Source organism: Melopsittacus undulatus, chromosome 4 (genome assembly GCF_012275295.1).
Source record: "Melopsittacus undulatus isolate bMelUnd1 chromosome 4, bMelUnd1.mat.Z, whole genome shotgun sequence".
Classification (NCBI taxonomy): domain Eukaryota; kingdom Metazoa; phylum Chordata; class Aves; order Psittaciformes; family Psittaculidae; genus Melopsittacus; species Melopsittacus undulatus.
Genome location: NC_047530.1, coordinates 23,555,957 through 23,571,102, shown reverse-complemented (window position 1 = coordinate 23,571,102; position 15,146 = coordinate 23,555,957). Strand labels below are relative to the sequence as shown.

The 15,146-nt window shown below is 41.2% G+C and overlaps 1 protein-coding gene across 1 annotated transcript in view; it reads left to right on the top strand.

Moving 5' to 3' along the window:
- The first annotated feature begins 1,158 nt into the window (after window positions 1-1,158).
- DYNC1H1 (dynein cytoplasmic 1 heavy chain 1) overlaps window positions 1,159-15,146 on the top strand; it is a 47,066-nt gene continuing 33,078 nt past the window's right edge. Inside the window, exons 1-22 of the mRNA XM_005149555.2 lie at window positions 1,159-1,435; window positions 4,013-4,100; window positions 4,722-4,895; window positions 5,117-5,372; window positions 5,996-6,182; window positions 6,356-6,627; window positions 6,758-6,985; window positions 7,495-8,571; window positions 8,856-9,035; window positions 9,665-9,814; window positions 10,061-10,207; window positions 10,354-10,494; window positions 10,632-10,808; window positions 10,921-11,031; window positions 11,114-11,233; window positions 11,444-11,683; window positions 12,217-12,372; window positions 12,743-12,856; window positions 13,423-13,533; window positions 13,622-13,831; window positions 14,193-14,339; window positions 14,552-14,718. Of these exons, the coding sequence (XP_005149612.1) occupies window positions 1,165-1,435; window positions 4,013-4,100; window positions 4,722-4,895; window positions 5,117-5,372; window positions 5,996-6,182; window positions 6,356-6,627; window positions 6,758-6,985; window positions 7,495-8,571; window positions 8,856-9,035; window positions 9,665-9,814; window positions 10,061-10,207; window positions 10,354-10,494; window positions 10,632-10,808; window positions 10,921-11,031; window positions 11,114-11,233; window positions 11,444-11,683; window positions 12,217-12,372; window positions 12,743-12,856; window positions 13,423-13,533; window positions 13,622-13,831; window positions 14,193-14,339; window positions 14,552-14,718 (4,724 nt within the window). The 5' untranslated portion in view covers window positions 1,159-1,164. The remainder of the gene's footprint in view (window positions 1,436-4,012; window positions 4,101-4,721; window positions 4,896-5,116; window positions 5,373-5,995; window positions 6,183-6,355; window positions 6,628-6,757; window positions 6,986-7,494; window positions 8,572-8,855; window positions 9,036-9,664; window positions 9,815-10,060; window positions 10,208-10,353; window positions 10,495-10,631; window positions 10,809-10,920; window positions 11,032-11,113; window positions 11,234-11,443; window positions 11,684-12,216; window positions 12,373-12,742; window positions 12,857-13,422; window positions 13,534-13,621; window positions 13,832-14,192; window positions 14,340-14,551; window positions 14,719-15,146) is intronic.

The following is a 15,146-nucleotide window of genomic DNA, read 5'->3' as shown; positions in this document are numbered from 1 at the left end:
AGTGGGTTTTTTTAAAGTTAATCTGGACTCCTGAACCCCTTAGGAGCCTATGTGAGCATAGGCACGCTTTTTTTCTGGTAGAAACAGGAGCCAGGGCATGTAGCTGTGCTTTCTGCATTCCTTGTAAAATAGCTGGGCACACACACTTAACACTTGTGTAGTGGCTTACAGGCCCGCATTTGCCTAGTCAGGCAAGATATCCCATCCCAGCTTCCTTCTGTGTTGTGCAGTACATCTGAACAGACTCTGGGCCTACGGATCTCTATGTTTGCCTGTGTATCCACCTCAGGAAATGAGGGGGGGGGACGACGAGGGGTGTCAGAGTTTTGTATGGTTAGTTTGCTTGGGTTTCTCTTCTAGGTGCCATCCCCTTCTCTGCTTGTGTATAAACAAAAGTGGGGGGTTTCAGTCCAGTAGTGATTTTTGGGAGGCAGTGGAATTGTTCTGGAACTGCTGTCACCTTCTCTCTCGCAGGCACATTCAAATACCACCCAGGACCAGGGGAGGGACGGGACTAGCTTAGACGAGGAGCAGGATTGTCCATCCTGGTGACAGCTGAGCTCATCTAGTTTCTTAGATCAAACATACACACTGGGATGTGGCTGCTGTAAAACAGCTTTAACAAGATTTTTAAATTAAATTATGTTCAGGGAGAAGTCCCCTTCTTACTGGGGTGCTTTCAGTTCCCCCCTCTGCTCTCTGTGGGATATGAAAGTATGATTTAAGTGCTGCATTCATTAAACTGTAACTAGCATGCCTATTGTACGAGCTGGGTAGGGGGTTGCTCTTCAGACCAGAAAAGCCAGTCTGCTTCTTCCCTTGTTACGACTTCTGGGTTTATTTTTCACATAAACTAAACCTTTTGAAGAAATGAGCCCCGGGGCTGCTCTATCTTCCCGCTAAGGGGCCTGCAGCACCCATCTCTCGGGCCGGTGGTGCAAGGCAGTTGGGGGGGAGGACTTGTATTTTCCCCTGGCAGCTGCTCTTACTTGGGAAGCTACTAGAACACCGCCTTCGCCAGCAGGGACTGTGCCGAGGGCGGCCCCGGCGCTGGCCAGGGAGGCGTGGCGGGCTGCCTTTCCCAGGCTCCCCGGCGGCGGGGCGTTGCTTGCCGCACCGCGGGCGGGCGGAGTGTGGCGTGCCTGTCGGTGTTCGTGCCTCAGCATGTCCGACTCCGGTGGCGGTGGGGGCGGCGGCCCCGGCGGCGAGGAGGGCGGCATGGAGGTGTCGGGCTCGGCGGTGCAGAATGTGGCCGACGTGTCGGTGCTGCAGAAGCACCTGCGAAAGCTGGTGCCGCTGCTGCTGGAGGACGGCGGCGAAGCCCCAGCGGTGCTGGAGGCGGCACTGGAGGAGAAGGGCGCCGTGGAGCATATGCGCAAGTTCCTCTCCGACCCTCAGGTCCACACGGTGCTGGTGGAGCGCTCCACCCTCAAAGGTGAGGCGAGAGCCGGGAGGATGCCGCGCTCTCAAGATGGCGGCGGCGCCTGTCTTGAGCCGCCGCCCTGCCGCGGAGCGGAAGGGGCGCGGGGGCTGCGGGTGTCCCCGCCTCGGGCGCGCTGCCGGTGCGGTAGGCGCTGACCTGGCGCCCGGCGCCACGACCCGCAGAGTCGGATCGAGGCGCGGCCGCCGCACCTCCGCGAGGACCGGCATCCGCGGGCGGGGCCCGAGCTGTCAGCCCCCGCCGGGCGCGGCCTCGCCCGTTCTTTGTTCTCCATGTCTGGGGTTTGGGCTGAAGCTGCTCGAGGCAGATACGCAGCGGAGCCGTGGGCGCAGGTGCTTCGTGTGCTGGGGCTGTAGCCCGGCCTGCTGGGGTAGCCATCGAAAGTGCTTCGTCAGTGGGCTGTAGGCGCTTCCCTCTGCGGCCTCCTTGCTGCTGGGGAGCTGACCTGGGCAGGGCAGATTGCCGGCCTGGAACAATAACGGAAACAAACCAGCCCTTGAGAAATAAACAAAAGCATTCCCCCCTCCCCCCGTAAAAGAAAAAACAGAAGAGTCACCTCAGCCTGTAAAAAGCGTTATTCCATGATAAATTAGCGAGACGCCGGTTCATAAATCAGGATGTAGACCCTGCAGTGTCCTTGTTTCATTAGCAAAGCCTGGTGGACATAGTGGTTGTAAATGGCACTCGGAAATGTCATCAAATGCTGTATTAAATGCTATAGCGAAGTTGACACTTGGATTGAAAAACATCTTTGTTATTTATATGCAGCTGTCACTGAGTCATTTATTTTGCAAATTACTTTCTTTTGTCAAGAAATCAATTTCTAAATAAGCACTTAAATTTTCACAGAATCCAGCCTAATGAACAATAATAGACTAAAACAAAGCTTCGATAATAACACAGACTTTTACTACTAAACAGACTTACAGTTTGTATATGGCTACATGTCTTGCCAGTTTGAGGTTGTAGAATTTTAGTACTAAACTTCTGGATTTCTGCTGCTACTATGCTGTTGATTCAGTCCCAGTAGATTTGTATCAATATAGTTACGCTTCATAATACATTATTTAACATGTCAGCAGCTGCAGTGTAAGATACTGGACATAGGCCCTGCATTTGCTGCACACTGATGGAAACATGAAGAAGATTCTTCCAGTCACTGTCTAGTCACTATGAATCCAAAATATTGCTTAAAATGTCATCTTTGTTTATCTTGCGCCTGTTTCTACTTACTGATTATGCTCCTCGTTTTCCTCCAAAGTTTGAGATTTTCTTTTTAAGCAGGAATAACAGTAGAATTTTCTAGAGGGGAAAAAAAGAACAACAATCATAAATTTATGAGACAGTGTTTACCAAGATTTAAGGAAAACCCATTGGATTTTAATATGATATGCAGATGATTTCTGAATCTTTCTTGTCTGGCTCAGGAGATTGATTATCCTTAGTCAGGGTTGGAAGTAATGAAAAAGTAGTGATCAGTTAGCTCTAGGCTTGTTGCATAGGTATTGTTATGTATGTATGGTTGAAAACCAAATCGAGACATTTAGATGTTTCAGAAGCTAAATACTAATTTATTGTGGGCAGAAGGCATTTCCATTGATGTCTTCTGATTTAATAGCAGCTGTTTAGGGAGAGTGGATTTTGTGATTCACAGCCATTCTTCAGATTAAGAGATTCAGTACCTCTAACAGCATATGGAGATCGTATTTTCTCTAACACTATTAAAAGCAATATTACTATTGAAACTTTTGTGTGAACTGTTAGTCCACACAAAGTCCAGATAGTACCAGGTAAATTACTGATTACAAATACAATAAAACAAAAGCTGTTTTTCTGAGCAATGAAAACTGGTGTGTGACATCACGACCTACACAGCCTGCCAACAGCTTTCATACAGGTTACTGTGCAGCGTTCTGTGACCAGGCTTCTAGTGTTCAGGATCACAAATGTGACACCATAGGGTGTATCTCTCATGAATGGCCAAATGAAATCAGAGCAGAACAAGAGTCCACTGTAATGCTCTGTCCGGTCAGAGCATGTCCCCCAACAGGGAGTCACCTTCTGCACTAAAATGACTGCATTGCAGCACAACTGCGTGCATTCCCAGGGATTACATCATTTGTGATATATTGGCTTTGGTAATGCTTAGGTTTCTGCTTTGTCAGGAAGTTTCTTTGTTCTGAGACTTAATTTCCAAATATCTTTCAAAGAAAAGGTCAAAAAATACAAAGCAACCTTTAAAAGCAAAAAGCAGCTGCTTTTTTCTACTATACTGAAGTGTAGTCATTCTGTAGCATACCTCTACAAATAAATGTACATTTTGTATTGCAGATCTCTCTTAGAATGCAATTTAGAATTTGCTTGTTGTAATGTTTTATAGCTTTTTATAGAAACCTTTAAAAGCCAGTAGTTTTGTTGAAGAACAATGAACCCACTCTGAAACTGATGACATTGCAAAGCTGAATTTAACTTAGATAAGTTGATGTAGAAATTAAAGGTTAGAAAACAGTCTGGTAGAGAGAGTGTGGCAGATACCTTAGAGATATTTCTTACATAGCATGTTTTTTGCAGAGGATGTGGGAGATGAAGGAGAAGAGGAAAAAGAGTTCATTTCCTACAGTATCAGCACTGATATTCATTATGGAATAAAATCAAACAGGTGAGTCAGTAAAACAGATCTTGGTATTTTTACTCTATGAGTGCAAAGCCTTTACAAGCAGATTTACCTGCTTTACCTAGAAATTTACCTCCAGTTTGCCATGTGCTTCGTGCAGGGGTTTTATTCAGGCACAGGAATAGCTTTTTAAGGTGGAGGCTCTGATAAAACAAGGGTGTGTCATGAGGAGGACAGGAATGGACTTAGGACTTCGGACTTCTAGTTCTGAGGTTAAAGAGACAGTCTTACTAAACTGTCATATATGCAAAAGTAGCATACACAGTAGTATGTTCATTAGGTTCAGTAATACTTGGTTATGTCTGACTCATACGTATTTGTCACTTACCTTAATGCATATTTGAGTCTGAAGCATCCTGAGATGTAAGCCTCTTTAGTGTGCCCACACTCCTTACTGATACCTACATTTGGCTGTTTACTGATTAAATATAAAGATGTAGTTATTAGAAGACTTGTGTTTAGCTCTTTAAGAAGAAAGATTATATACAGTATGATGATGCAGGTTAACATTTGACTCCTGTGACCTAAACTTGCAGTAGATTTAAGCTACTCTAACTGTCACTTAAGTTTCAAATGTTTAGTTGGTAACTTTTCTCTGTTCTGCAGCCTGGCATTCATTAAGCGCACACCAGTGATTGATGCTGACAAACCAGTGTCTTCCCAGCTGAGAGTCCTCACTCTCAGTGAAGATTCTCCGTATGAAACACTACATTCTTTCATCAGCAATGCTGTTGCTCCCTTTTTCAAGTCCTACATCAGGGAATCTGGCAAAGCAGACAGGTAATTCAGTATAAATGCTGCATTTCTCTGCTAATGAATTAAAGTAGGTGTTTAATGAAGAAAAAAAAAAAGCAGCTGTTCAAGGCAAGTCATGTGTAATTGTTTAAGCACAGTTGCATCTGATGCTGTTGCTGACTCCAGGGAAGTAGTTCATATGGCTTTAATGTGTTGTGTGTCATTTATGTTTGGCCTCTTACATGGAAACATCTGCGCTTTTTCAGGGATGGAGATAAGATGGCTCCTTCAGTTGAGAAAAAGATTGCAGAACTTGAAATGGGCCTCTTGCATCTGCAACAGAATATTGAAATTCCGGAGATTAGTCTGCCAATTCATGCAACTATTACTAATGTTGCCAAGCAGTGTTATGAACGTGGAGAAAAACCAAAGGTTACAGATTTTGGTGAGAAGGCTGAAGATCCATTATTCCTCAATCAACTACAGTCTGGAGTCAACCGCTGGATCAGAGAGATACAAAAGGTAAAAAAACCCAACCAACCAACAGAACAGCACTCCTCTTCACAGGAAATTGAGAGAAGTGGGTCTTGTGAGTTTGGCTTGTTCTTTATCCAGGTGCATTCAGAACAGTTGCTCCAGTACTGTCCTGTAATCTCTGTATGACTGCCTTTTACTTTTCAAAAGAGCTCTGTATTCTGCTGTTACTCAGAAATAGAATTTCAGATACTACTCTGGCTTTTTTTTTTCCATGGGCACATTAAACACCCATTGCTCATGGAATAGTGGTGCCTTTTCCTACTCCAGAGCATAAAACATTTGTTTTCTTTTCTGGCTCATCTGTCATTAACCAGAATACAAACAGAGATCAAGGAAGTGGACAGGTGACTTTTTTAGGCTATGGTGAAGATGCCACATGAGTTGCTAAAACCAACTTCCAGGGCCACTAGAATTAAACTTTGACTCTTGTTGCACTGCAGTTCCTAAACTTGTCAGAAAATGAGTGCCAAAACTGACTAAGGTTCAGTTATTTAAACCTAGGAGATATTACGTGTTTCAACTACATTCAGTAATCAAACAAGTTTTTACAGTTGGCGCATATGAGTTAAATGCTTCTCTCCTTCCCTTCTCTTTCTATTACTTTTAAGGTAACCAAACTAGATCGAGATCCTGCATCAGGCACTGCATTACAGGAGATAAGCTTCTGGTTAAATTTGGAACGGGCTCTGTATCGCATTCAGGAAAAACGTGAAAGTCCAGAAGTTCTTCTGACTCTGGATATCCTGAAACATGGCAAACGTTTTCATGCGACTGTGAGCTTTGATACGGACACAGGTAAAATGTCTGTTCAATATTTTTTTTACAAATGTTCTACAGAAACTTGCTATTTTGGAACTTGAACTTTGTGGTACAAAGAACAATGCTGTTTAGAGTAACCTTGGTCTAGTTAAAACTACAGATGTGATTAATGAAATTAAAAGTTGTATTAAAGGTATTTTTACATTTAGGTCTGAAACAGGCTCTGGAGACAGTGAATGACTATAATCCACTGATGAAAGACTTTCCACTGAATGACTTGCTGTCTGCTACTGAGTTGGACAAAATAAGGCAGGCTCTTGTTGCAATATTTACTCATTTGAGAAAAATCAGAAACACAAAATACCCAATCCAAAGAGCATTGCGTTTAGTGGAGGCTATTTCAAGAGATCTGAGCTCTCAGCTACTTAAAGTGTTGGGAACCAGAAAGCTGATGCATGTTGCCTACGAAGAGTTTGAAAAGGTATGTTACAATTTGTGATATAGGATATAGGGTATGGATAATAGGGTATGGCTGTATTTTGCACTGAATAATGACTTTTGGAAAGAATTTTGTTTGGGAGCTAAAGTTCCTGTTGTAAAACTCTCTTCAGGTAATGGTTGCATGCTTTGAAGTATTCCAAACCTGGGATGATGAATATGAGAAGCTGCAAGTTCTGCTGAGAGATATTGTGAAAAGAAAAAGGGAGGAGAACCTGAAGATGGTTTGGCGTATCAATCCAGCTCATAGGAAACTCCAGGGTCGTCTTGATCAAATGAGGAAATTCAGGCGTCAGCATGAGCAGCTGAGGGCAGTTATTGTGAGAGTCTTGCGACCTCAGGTAATGTTCTTGGTGGTTATCAGACAGAAAATCTGTATGGCTTCTTCAAGAATGTTCATTGTTTGAAAAGTTACTAACACAAAGCTAATGTAACACTCAGTTTCACTATCTGCTCCCAAAACCGGTCTAATTTTGAACCCTTTTTGATAGGTTCATCTTTTATTCTGACTTACATCACATACTACATGGCCATGCACCTTTTAACAAAAACAGCAAGTGCAGACATAACAGAGATTAGTAAGAGTGTAAATTCTTGAGCTTGGCTAATTCACAGTGTAAAATGAGATTATGCTGCACAGTAGTGGAAGTTTGTAAAGCAACTGTTGCCCTGTTCATAATGGAACTTAAATTTAAACATGACTGCAAGTTTGTTAAGGATTTGGTACTAATTTGTTTACTTATTTGTAAACGAATAGGGATTTTTTTCAGTACTTGTTATAACAGACTTTGTGACTATTTGTAGGTAAATTTTGAATCATCCAACTCACTTAAGTGTGATTCTAATGCAGGTGACGGCTGTTGCCCAACAAAATCAAGGAGAAGTACCTGAACCACAGGATATGAAAGTAGCAGAAGTCCTTTTTGATGCTGCAGATGCTAATGCAATTGAAGAAGTCAATCTTGCTTATGAGAATGTTAAGGAAGTAGATGGGTTAGATGTTTCCAAAGAAGGCACAGAAGCGTGGGAGGCAGCAATGAAACGGTATGATGAAAGAATTGATAGAGTTGAAACAAGAATAACTGCCCGTTTGAGAGACCAGCTTGGTACAGCGAAGAATGCCAATGAGATGTTCAGAATCTTCTCCAGGTTTAATGCCTTATTTGTCAGACCTCACATTCGTGGTGCCATTCGTGAATATCAAACACAGTTGATCCAGCGCGTAAAAGATGATATTGAGTCTCTTCATGACAAATTTAAAGTACAATACCCCCAGAGTCAAGCTTGTAAAATGAGTCATGTTCGTGACTTGCCTCCTGTGTCTGGGTCTATAATTTGGGCAAAACAGATTGACAGACAGCTCACCGCTTACATGAAGCGTGTTGAGGATGTCCTTGGCAAAGGCTGGGAGAACCATGTAGAAGGTCAGAAGCTAAAGCAGGATGGAGATAGCTTTCGCATGAAGCTCAACACACAGGAGATCTTTGATGACTGGGCAAGAAAAGTTCAGCAACGCAATCTTGGTGTGTCTGGTCGTATTTTCACCATTGAAAGCACTCGTGTTAGAGGTCGAAGTGGAAATGTCCTGAAACTGAAAGTCAACTTCCTCCCAGAAATAATTACACTTTCAAAAGAAGTCCGAAACCTGAAGTGGCTTGGTTTCCGTGTTCCCTTAGCAATTGTCAACAAAGCTCACCAAGCAAACCAGCTCTACCCATTTGCTATTTCTCTGATTGAAAGTGTCCGTACATATGAGCGTACATGTGAGAAAGTAGAAGAGCGTAATACTATCTCACTTCTGGTTGCTGGCTTGAAGAAGGAGGTGCAGGCTTTGATTGCAGAAGGAATTGCCCTCGTGTGGGAATCGTACAAACTTGATCCATACGTACAGCGCTTAGCTGAGACTGTCTTCAGTTTCCAAGAAAAGGTTTGTTTTATCTTGCAAATTCTGCAGAATTTTTACATTGATCCTTCAGCAGTGTGGTTAACCAAAAGTGGAATGGGATAGCTAATGTGCTATTCTATAGCTCTTTGGTTAAGTAGCTGATAGGGTTGTAACAAGTTGGCCAGCGAAATGGCTCTTTTAGTACTACTAAAATTGGTAGACAAACTGGATCCAAATAAAGAGAAGTGACTAACCATTGCTGCACAATATTGTTGCTTCTATCTAACTGTCAAACTAAACATTCAATTTTTCCTATACCATTTTAGGTGGATGATCTGCTCATTATTGAAGAGAAAATAGACTTGGAAGTGAGATCATTGGAAACATGCATGTATGATCACAGGACTTTCTCTGAAATCTTGAACAGGGTTCAGAAAGCTGTGGATGACTTAAATCTTCATTCATATTCAAATTTGCCAATCTGGGTCAATAAGTTGGATATAGAGGTAGGTTTGAGATAAGGAGGTGGTATGTATTTAGAAAAAAAAACATTTTCATTGGGTACAAATGTATTTTTTTATTACATTCTTCATAGTCACCCAAGGAATATTGTGTCTCTCAATTCTCTGAAAATTTTATATATGTTTTGTAAGCAGAAGGTGCAAGACTTGTTTATTTTCTGCTGTTGACTTTTGGGATCAACTAGTTCAAGGGGAATTTTGTTGTTTGAAGACAAAAAGTTTGATACAGCTTGACTGCCTAGAAGGTGCCAGCGAAAAAGCAGGTCACCGGCTTTTTTTTTTTTTAAAGGTTGGTGAATATTTTCTATTCTGGTAGCAGGACCCACTGCCTTTGTATTATTTGCTTCTGCTGTTGAGTAAAGCTTTAGGTTTCAGCCAACTTCAGAGCAGTTAAAATTGTTAAGTTCCTTTGAAGTCCATGAGGACAGGAGAAGCTTTGAACTTCTATTCAGTGAAAATTTACCAAAACTCCTAAACTTCTTTAGTGACTTAGTAAAGGAACACTTGGTTCTTTGAGGCACCATAGTATGTGTGGTGTTGGAATATATCAGTAGTGGGGATCTTTATGCAGTGAATATACAGCTGTTTCCTTCAATGTGGCTTATGTTCTTTAGATTGAAAGAATCCTGGGTGTTCGTTTGCAAGCAGGACTGAGGGCCTGGACCCAAGTTCTTCTTGGACAAGCAGATGACAAAGCAGAAGTTGACATGGATACAGATGCTCCTCAAGTGAGCCATAAGCCTGGTGGTGAACCCAAGATCAAAGTAAGTTTTGCTGTTGAAGTTTTCTGATCAATTTTTTTTAACCTTATTGTCAGTTAATCCAAGAATTATATCTGAGACTTACATGAGAGACAGATATTTTTTCTGCATCTGTTTTTGAAGGAATACTTGCCTCACCTTTAATTGCAAGTTGATTTTTCAGCAGTGTTTGCTGCCTCTTGAAGTCCAGAATTCTTGTCTATATGTAGGAGTATCTGTCAGTAAAACTTGGGTTTACTGTTCCTGCAGAACATCGTACATGAACTAAGAATAACCAACCAGGTGATATACTTGAATCCACCAATTGAAGAGTGTAGGTACAAACTTTATCAAGAAATGTTTTTTTGGAAGACGGTAATCCTGTCTCTACCAAGAATTCAGAGTCAGAGATACCAGGTAAGTATAATGAAGCTGTATATAAATCTAAGCAAGTATTTTCACTTTGCAGTTAGTTGTGCTTGATATCTTAATGTGTTGCTCTAGGAGTGCACCTGAGTGCTCTAGGAACTCACATATATCACATGTATAATTGTGGTTCTTAGGTTGGAGTGCATTATGAGCTCTCTGAAGAAGAGAAATTCTATCGTAATGCATTGACAAGGATGCCTGATGGCCCTGCGGCTCTGGAGGAGACATACTCTGCTATCATGGGAATTGTGACTGAAGTGGAACAGTATGTCAAGGTAGGAGGCTGACACCACATAATGCTACAGCTAAAATGAAAGTGGACCCTTCTTTCAGTTTTCCTGAGGGATGGGGATGCACACATCTTTTGGAATGTGCTGGAGAAGTTCTGAACATTGTGAAATACCTCAATCAGGTTTGGCTGCAGTACCAGTGTCTGTGGGATATGCAGGCTGAAAATATATACAACCGTCTTGGAGAAGACCTGAATAAGTGGCAAGCCCTTTTAGTTCAGATAAGAAAGGCAAGAGGAACGTTTGACAATGCAGAAACCAGAAAGGAATTTGGACCTGTTGTCATAGACTATGGCAAGGTAAGAAATTGTAGTTGGTGTGTATGATAAATGGATTCAATTTCAGATTGAGTGTATAGCAGAAAATAGCAAGGCTGACAAATTACTATTATGTAACTTTATTCAATCACAGGTACAATCAAAGGTGAACTTGAAGTATGACTCCTGGCACAAGGAAGTGCTCAGCAAATTTGGCCAAATGCTTGGCCAGAATATGACAGAGTTTCATTCACAAATTTCTAAGGTAAGACAAGTCCAAATTCCAGTTTTTCACTTTTAAGTCAACTGTTCTAGACTTCTGAAATGCTGATTTGTGCCCCAAACAGTCCCGTCAAGAACTGGAGCAGCATTCAGTGGACACTGCCAGCACATCAGATGCAGTGACTTTTATCACATACGTGCAGTCCTTGAAACGTAAAATCAAGCAGTTTGAAAAGCAAGTTGAGGTATGTTGTCTTGCTAATGATACCTTCTTCTGGAAATGTCACACTTAGGTCTAAAAATACAGTTTCATAATATTCAAGTTCTTAAAGAACGGACATGAGCTTCATAACCTGTGAATATTGTAGTGGACACTTGTTAAAATATCTTGAGTATTTAGCCTTGCAACTTAACTAAGTTTTGTCTTTTTAACTTACAACCACTCTCTCTTGTAGCTTTATCGCAATGGTCAGCGCTTGCTTGAGAAACAAAGGTTTCAGTTTCCATCCTCTTGGCTGTACATTGACAACATTGAAGGAGAATGGGGTGCCTTTAATGATATTATGCGTAGAAAGGATTCTGCCATTCAACAACAAGTAGCAAATTTGCAGATGAAGATAGTTCAAGAGGATCGCGCAGTGGAGAGCCGAACAACTGACTTGCTAACAGACTGGGAGAAAACAAAGCCCGTAACAGTAAGTCATGATTGATACTCATTCAGCAAACATGGTAGATTCTTCATATTCAGTAAGAAGCAGGCAGTTAATTTATGTGCTTTTTTTGCAGGTTTTAATTTTAAATGATGGTAGAAGTCTGTTTGAGGGCTCTGTAACTTGCCAATATGTTGATGGGGGGAGGAGTGCCATAAGGAAATTTGCTCTTAAAGCATAGGCCTTTACTAGGTGCAAAAACCTAGGCAACTCAAGCGACTAACAAGCTTTTGCTGAAACAAGGGCAGTGTCAGAGGCATGCATGTAGGAGAATTTAGAAGCAAGCTGCATTTTTGGGTTTTTTTTCTTTCTTCCCAAAGTGCTATTCAGGAAAGCAAAAACCTGCATATAAAAGTGGGATGAGACTTACTCTGCATTAGTATGTAACCTTATTGTCAGCAAACTGGAAATGGGAAAATAATGATACAAACAAACATCTAGTATTTACTTACTGCTTTTACCTTGGCTTCAACTTGGTTGTAGGATTTTTGGGTTAATGTGTCCCATGCAACCTTTAGGGAAACCTTCGTCCAGAAGAGGCTCTTCAAGCTCTTACCATTTATGAAGGAAAGTTCAGTAGGCTGAAAGATGATCGTGAGAAGTGTGCAAAGGCCAAGGAAGCTCTGGAACTAACAGATACAGGACTGCTCAGTGGCAGTGAAGAGCGTGTCCAGGTACAACCTGCTCACACAGTATTTTGTTCATTTGAGATAAAAATATTTCATTTCCATCTCTCTCTCTCCTAAGAGAGTGACTTGTAACCTGCAGTGTACTAGTATCAAGACACAGCCTCCACACTTCTTCATTTCTTGCCTTAAGAGATTGTGATCTCTTCCTTCACAGGCTCATTCTTGTGAAGCTGGTATGGCACCTGAGGTTCTAATATCTCATGGGTCACTTGCTATTGCATTTCTTGACAGTATGAATTGGATAGCTATCTGAAGTTTTTTTACATGCTCAAAGTGTTCTGTTTAACTTCCCCACACTCATGACTTTGAAGAAATTAGGAATAACTGTTGATATTTGATGCACTTTTTATTACAGGTTGCTCTTGAAGAGTTGCAGGATCTCAAAGGCGTCTGGTCTGAACTCTCTAAAGTATGGGAACAGATTGATCAAATGAAAGAACAGCCCTGGGTTTCAGTACAGCCTCGCAAGGTACTTCTGTATACATAAACAACATTACTACAAGTATATGCAATTTAGGAATTGGACCTCTAAAGATGGACAGGCTCAATTGTCACATTCCAGATTGTTTTCAGTGTTTAGGTGCCTTTTTCAGAATCTTTTTAGCTTATTTCTTCTCATGCTAAGCTAATAAAAATAATAATTCACAGGGTTTGTTACAGCTTCAGTAATTTTGATGGGGATTCCATCTGCTAATTCCAGTAGTTTTGAAGCTGAGATTGAACTGCATTGACAGAGCAGAAATTGCTGGGTTTTAAGTAGGCTGTTGGACCTTATTATGGAAACTTCATTATATGGTTGAAAGAACAGCATCAGTTTTAGTTCAATATTCAGCAGGTAGAGAGCGGTAGAACACTAAGGCATAAACTGCCTGTGACAATATGTCATACTATGCAAATATGTCTAACGCTAAAAGAGCTGTACTGCCAGTATCTCATCAGTAAGAGGTTTTTGTAAAAATACACTGCTTGAAACTTGTACAACTGTGTATGCAGCATTTGCAGAGAAAGATTTAATTGCTTTTATGTTACTGACAGCTTCGACAAAATTTAGATGCTCTGCTGAACCAACTGAAAAACTTCCCTGCCCGCCTGCGACAATACGCTTCGTATGAGTATGTCCAGAGACTCCTGAAGGGCTACATGAAGGTAACTTATGCTCATATCTAAAACGCATGGGTTCAGGGATTTTATAGTTCAAGTTGAAGGATGTAACTTGCTTTTTTATCTTCTGTAGATAAACATGTTAGTTATTGAACTGAAATCCGAGGCACTTAAAGATCGTCACTGGAAACAGCTGATGAAAAGGCTTCATGTCAACTGGGTTGTCTCAGAATTGACCTTGGGTCAGATCTGGGATGTCGATTTACAAAGAAATGAAGCAATCGTCAAAGATGTGCTGCTGGTGGCTCAGGGAGAGATGGCTTTGGAAGAGTTCTTGAAACAGGCTAGTATCAACTGGCATGTATGCGTACTATAGCGAATCAAAGGCTTGCTGTAGGGTGGCTGACACTTATGTATTAGACTTAATCAATCTAAGCTGTTGATAGAAGTGCTGAGACTCCATGAGTGCTCTGTTTTGGCAAACAGAGTAAAGCTATGTAAGCTTCTGATGAAACTTGCATCATTTTGGAAATGTAGTTCTTAATAATGACTGCAGACACTCTGCCTGGTTTGTTTTATCTAAATGCATCATATTTTCAATATTTCTATAAAAAAAAACAGGATAAAAAAGTAAAATATGATTACTGTAATATGTTGGAGCAGAAATTATTGATGTCATATCTTAAACATTTTTTTTTCTTCAGATAAGAGAAGTGTGGAACACTTATGAATTGGACTTGGTTAATTATCAGAACAAATGTCGTTTGATTCGTGGATGGGATGACCTTTTCAACAAAGTAAAAGAGCACATCAACAGCGTGTCTGCTATGAAGCTGTCACCATACTACAAGGTAAAATGGAGAACAGGGCTGAAGAACCTTCATTTAATTCTGCCTTCCCCTCTTGTTCAGTTTATTTATTTGTCATCGGGGGGTGATTAAACTGCCAGTTAATTGCACATGTATATTCTGTAACTCTCAAGCAGCTGTTTCTGTTAACAATAAGTAGCAGTCAGTCTCCTGATACTGTTAAAATGAGTTTTAATGCAGCATTTAAACTTCAGGTGTTCGAGGAAGATGCCCTTAGCTGGGAAGATAAGCTCAACCGGATCATGGCACTCTTTGATGTCTGGATAGATGTCCAAAGGCGATGGGTCTACCTGGAGGGTATCTTTACTGGTAGTGCAGACATCAAGCACTTGCTGCCTGTGGAGACACAGCGGTTCCAGAGGTAACTTTTTAATTGCTTTGTTCTTTTCTTGCCTCCTTTGGGGCACCATGTGGACAGGCCTGTAACTTCATTACTTCAGTGTAGCACTCTCTAAGTTGAAAAACTATTCTATACTAACTGGTCCATATGAACTATATATGTCTTGTGTATGCATGTGTGTATATATATATGAGAATGCGTATATACGTGTGTGTGCATATATATATATATATATATATATATGAGAAATTAAGGTATTTATCTGGTCCAGGGGGATTACAGCCCTGTTGTATACATTAAGTTCATCAAACAGATGCAGCAGAAGTTGCATGTAGACAGCTATGACAGAAAAAGGTTTGCAGTAAACAGGCTGATGTACAATTTTTAGAAGATGATTAGAATTCAGTCAGATTTTCTTGCTAGTTCTGGTCAACTATTTCTGGGATTTT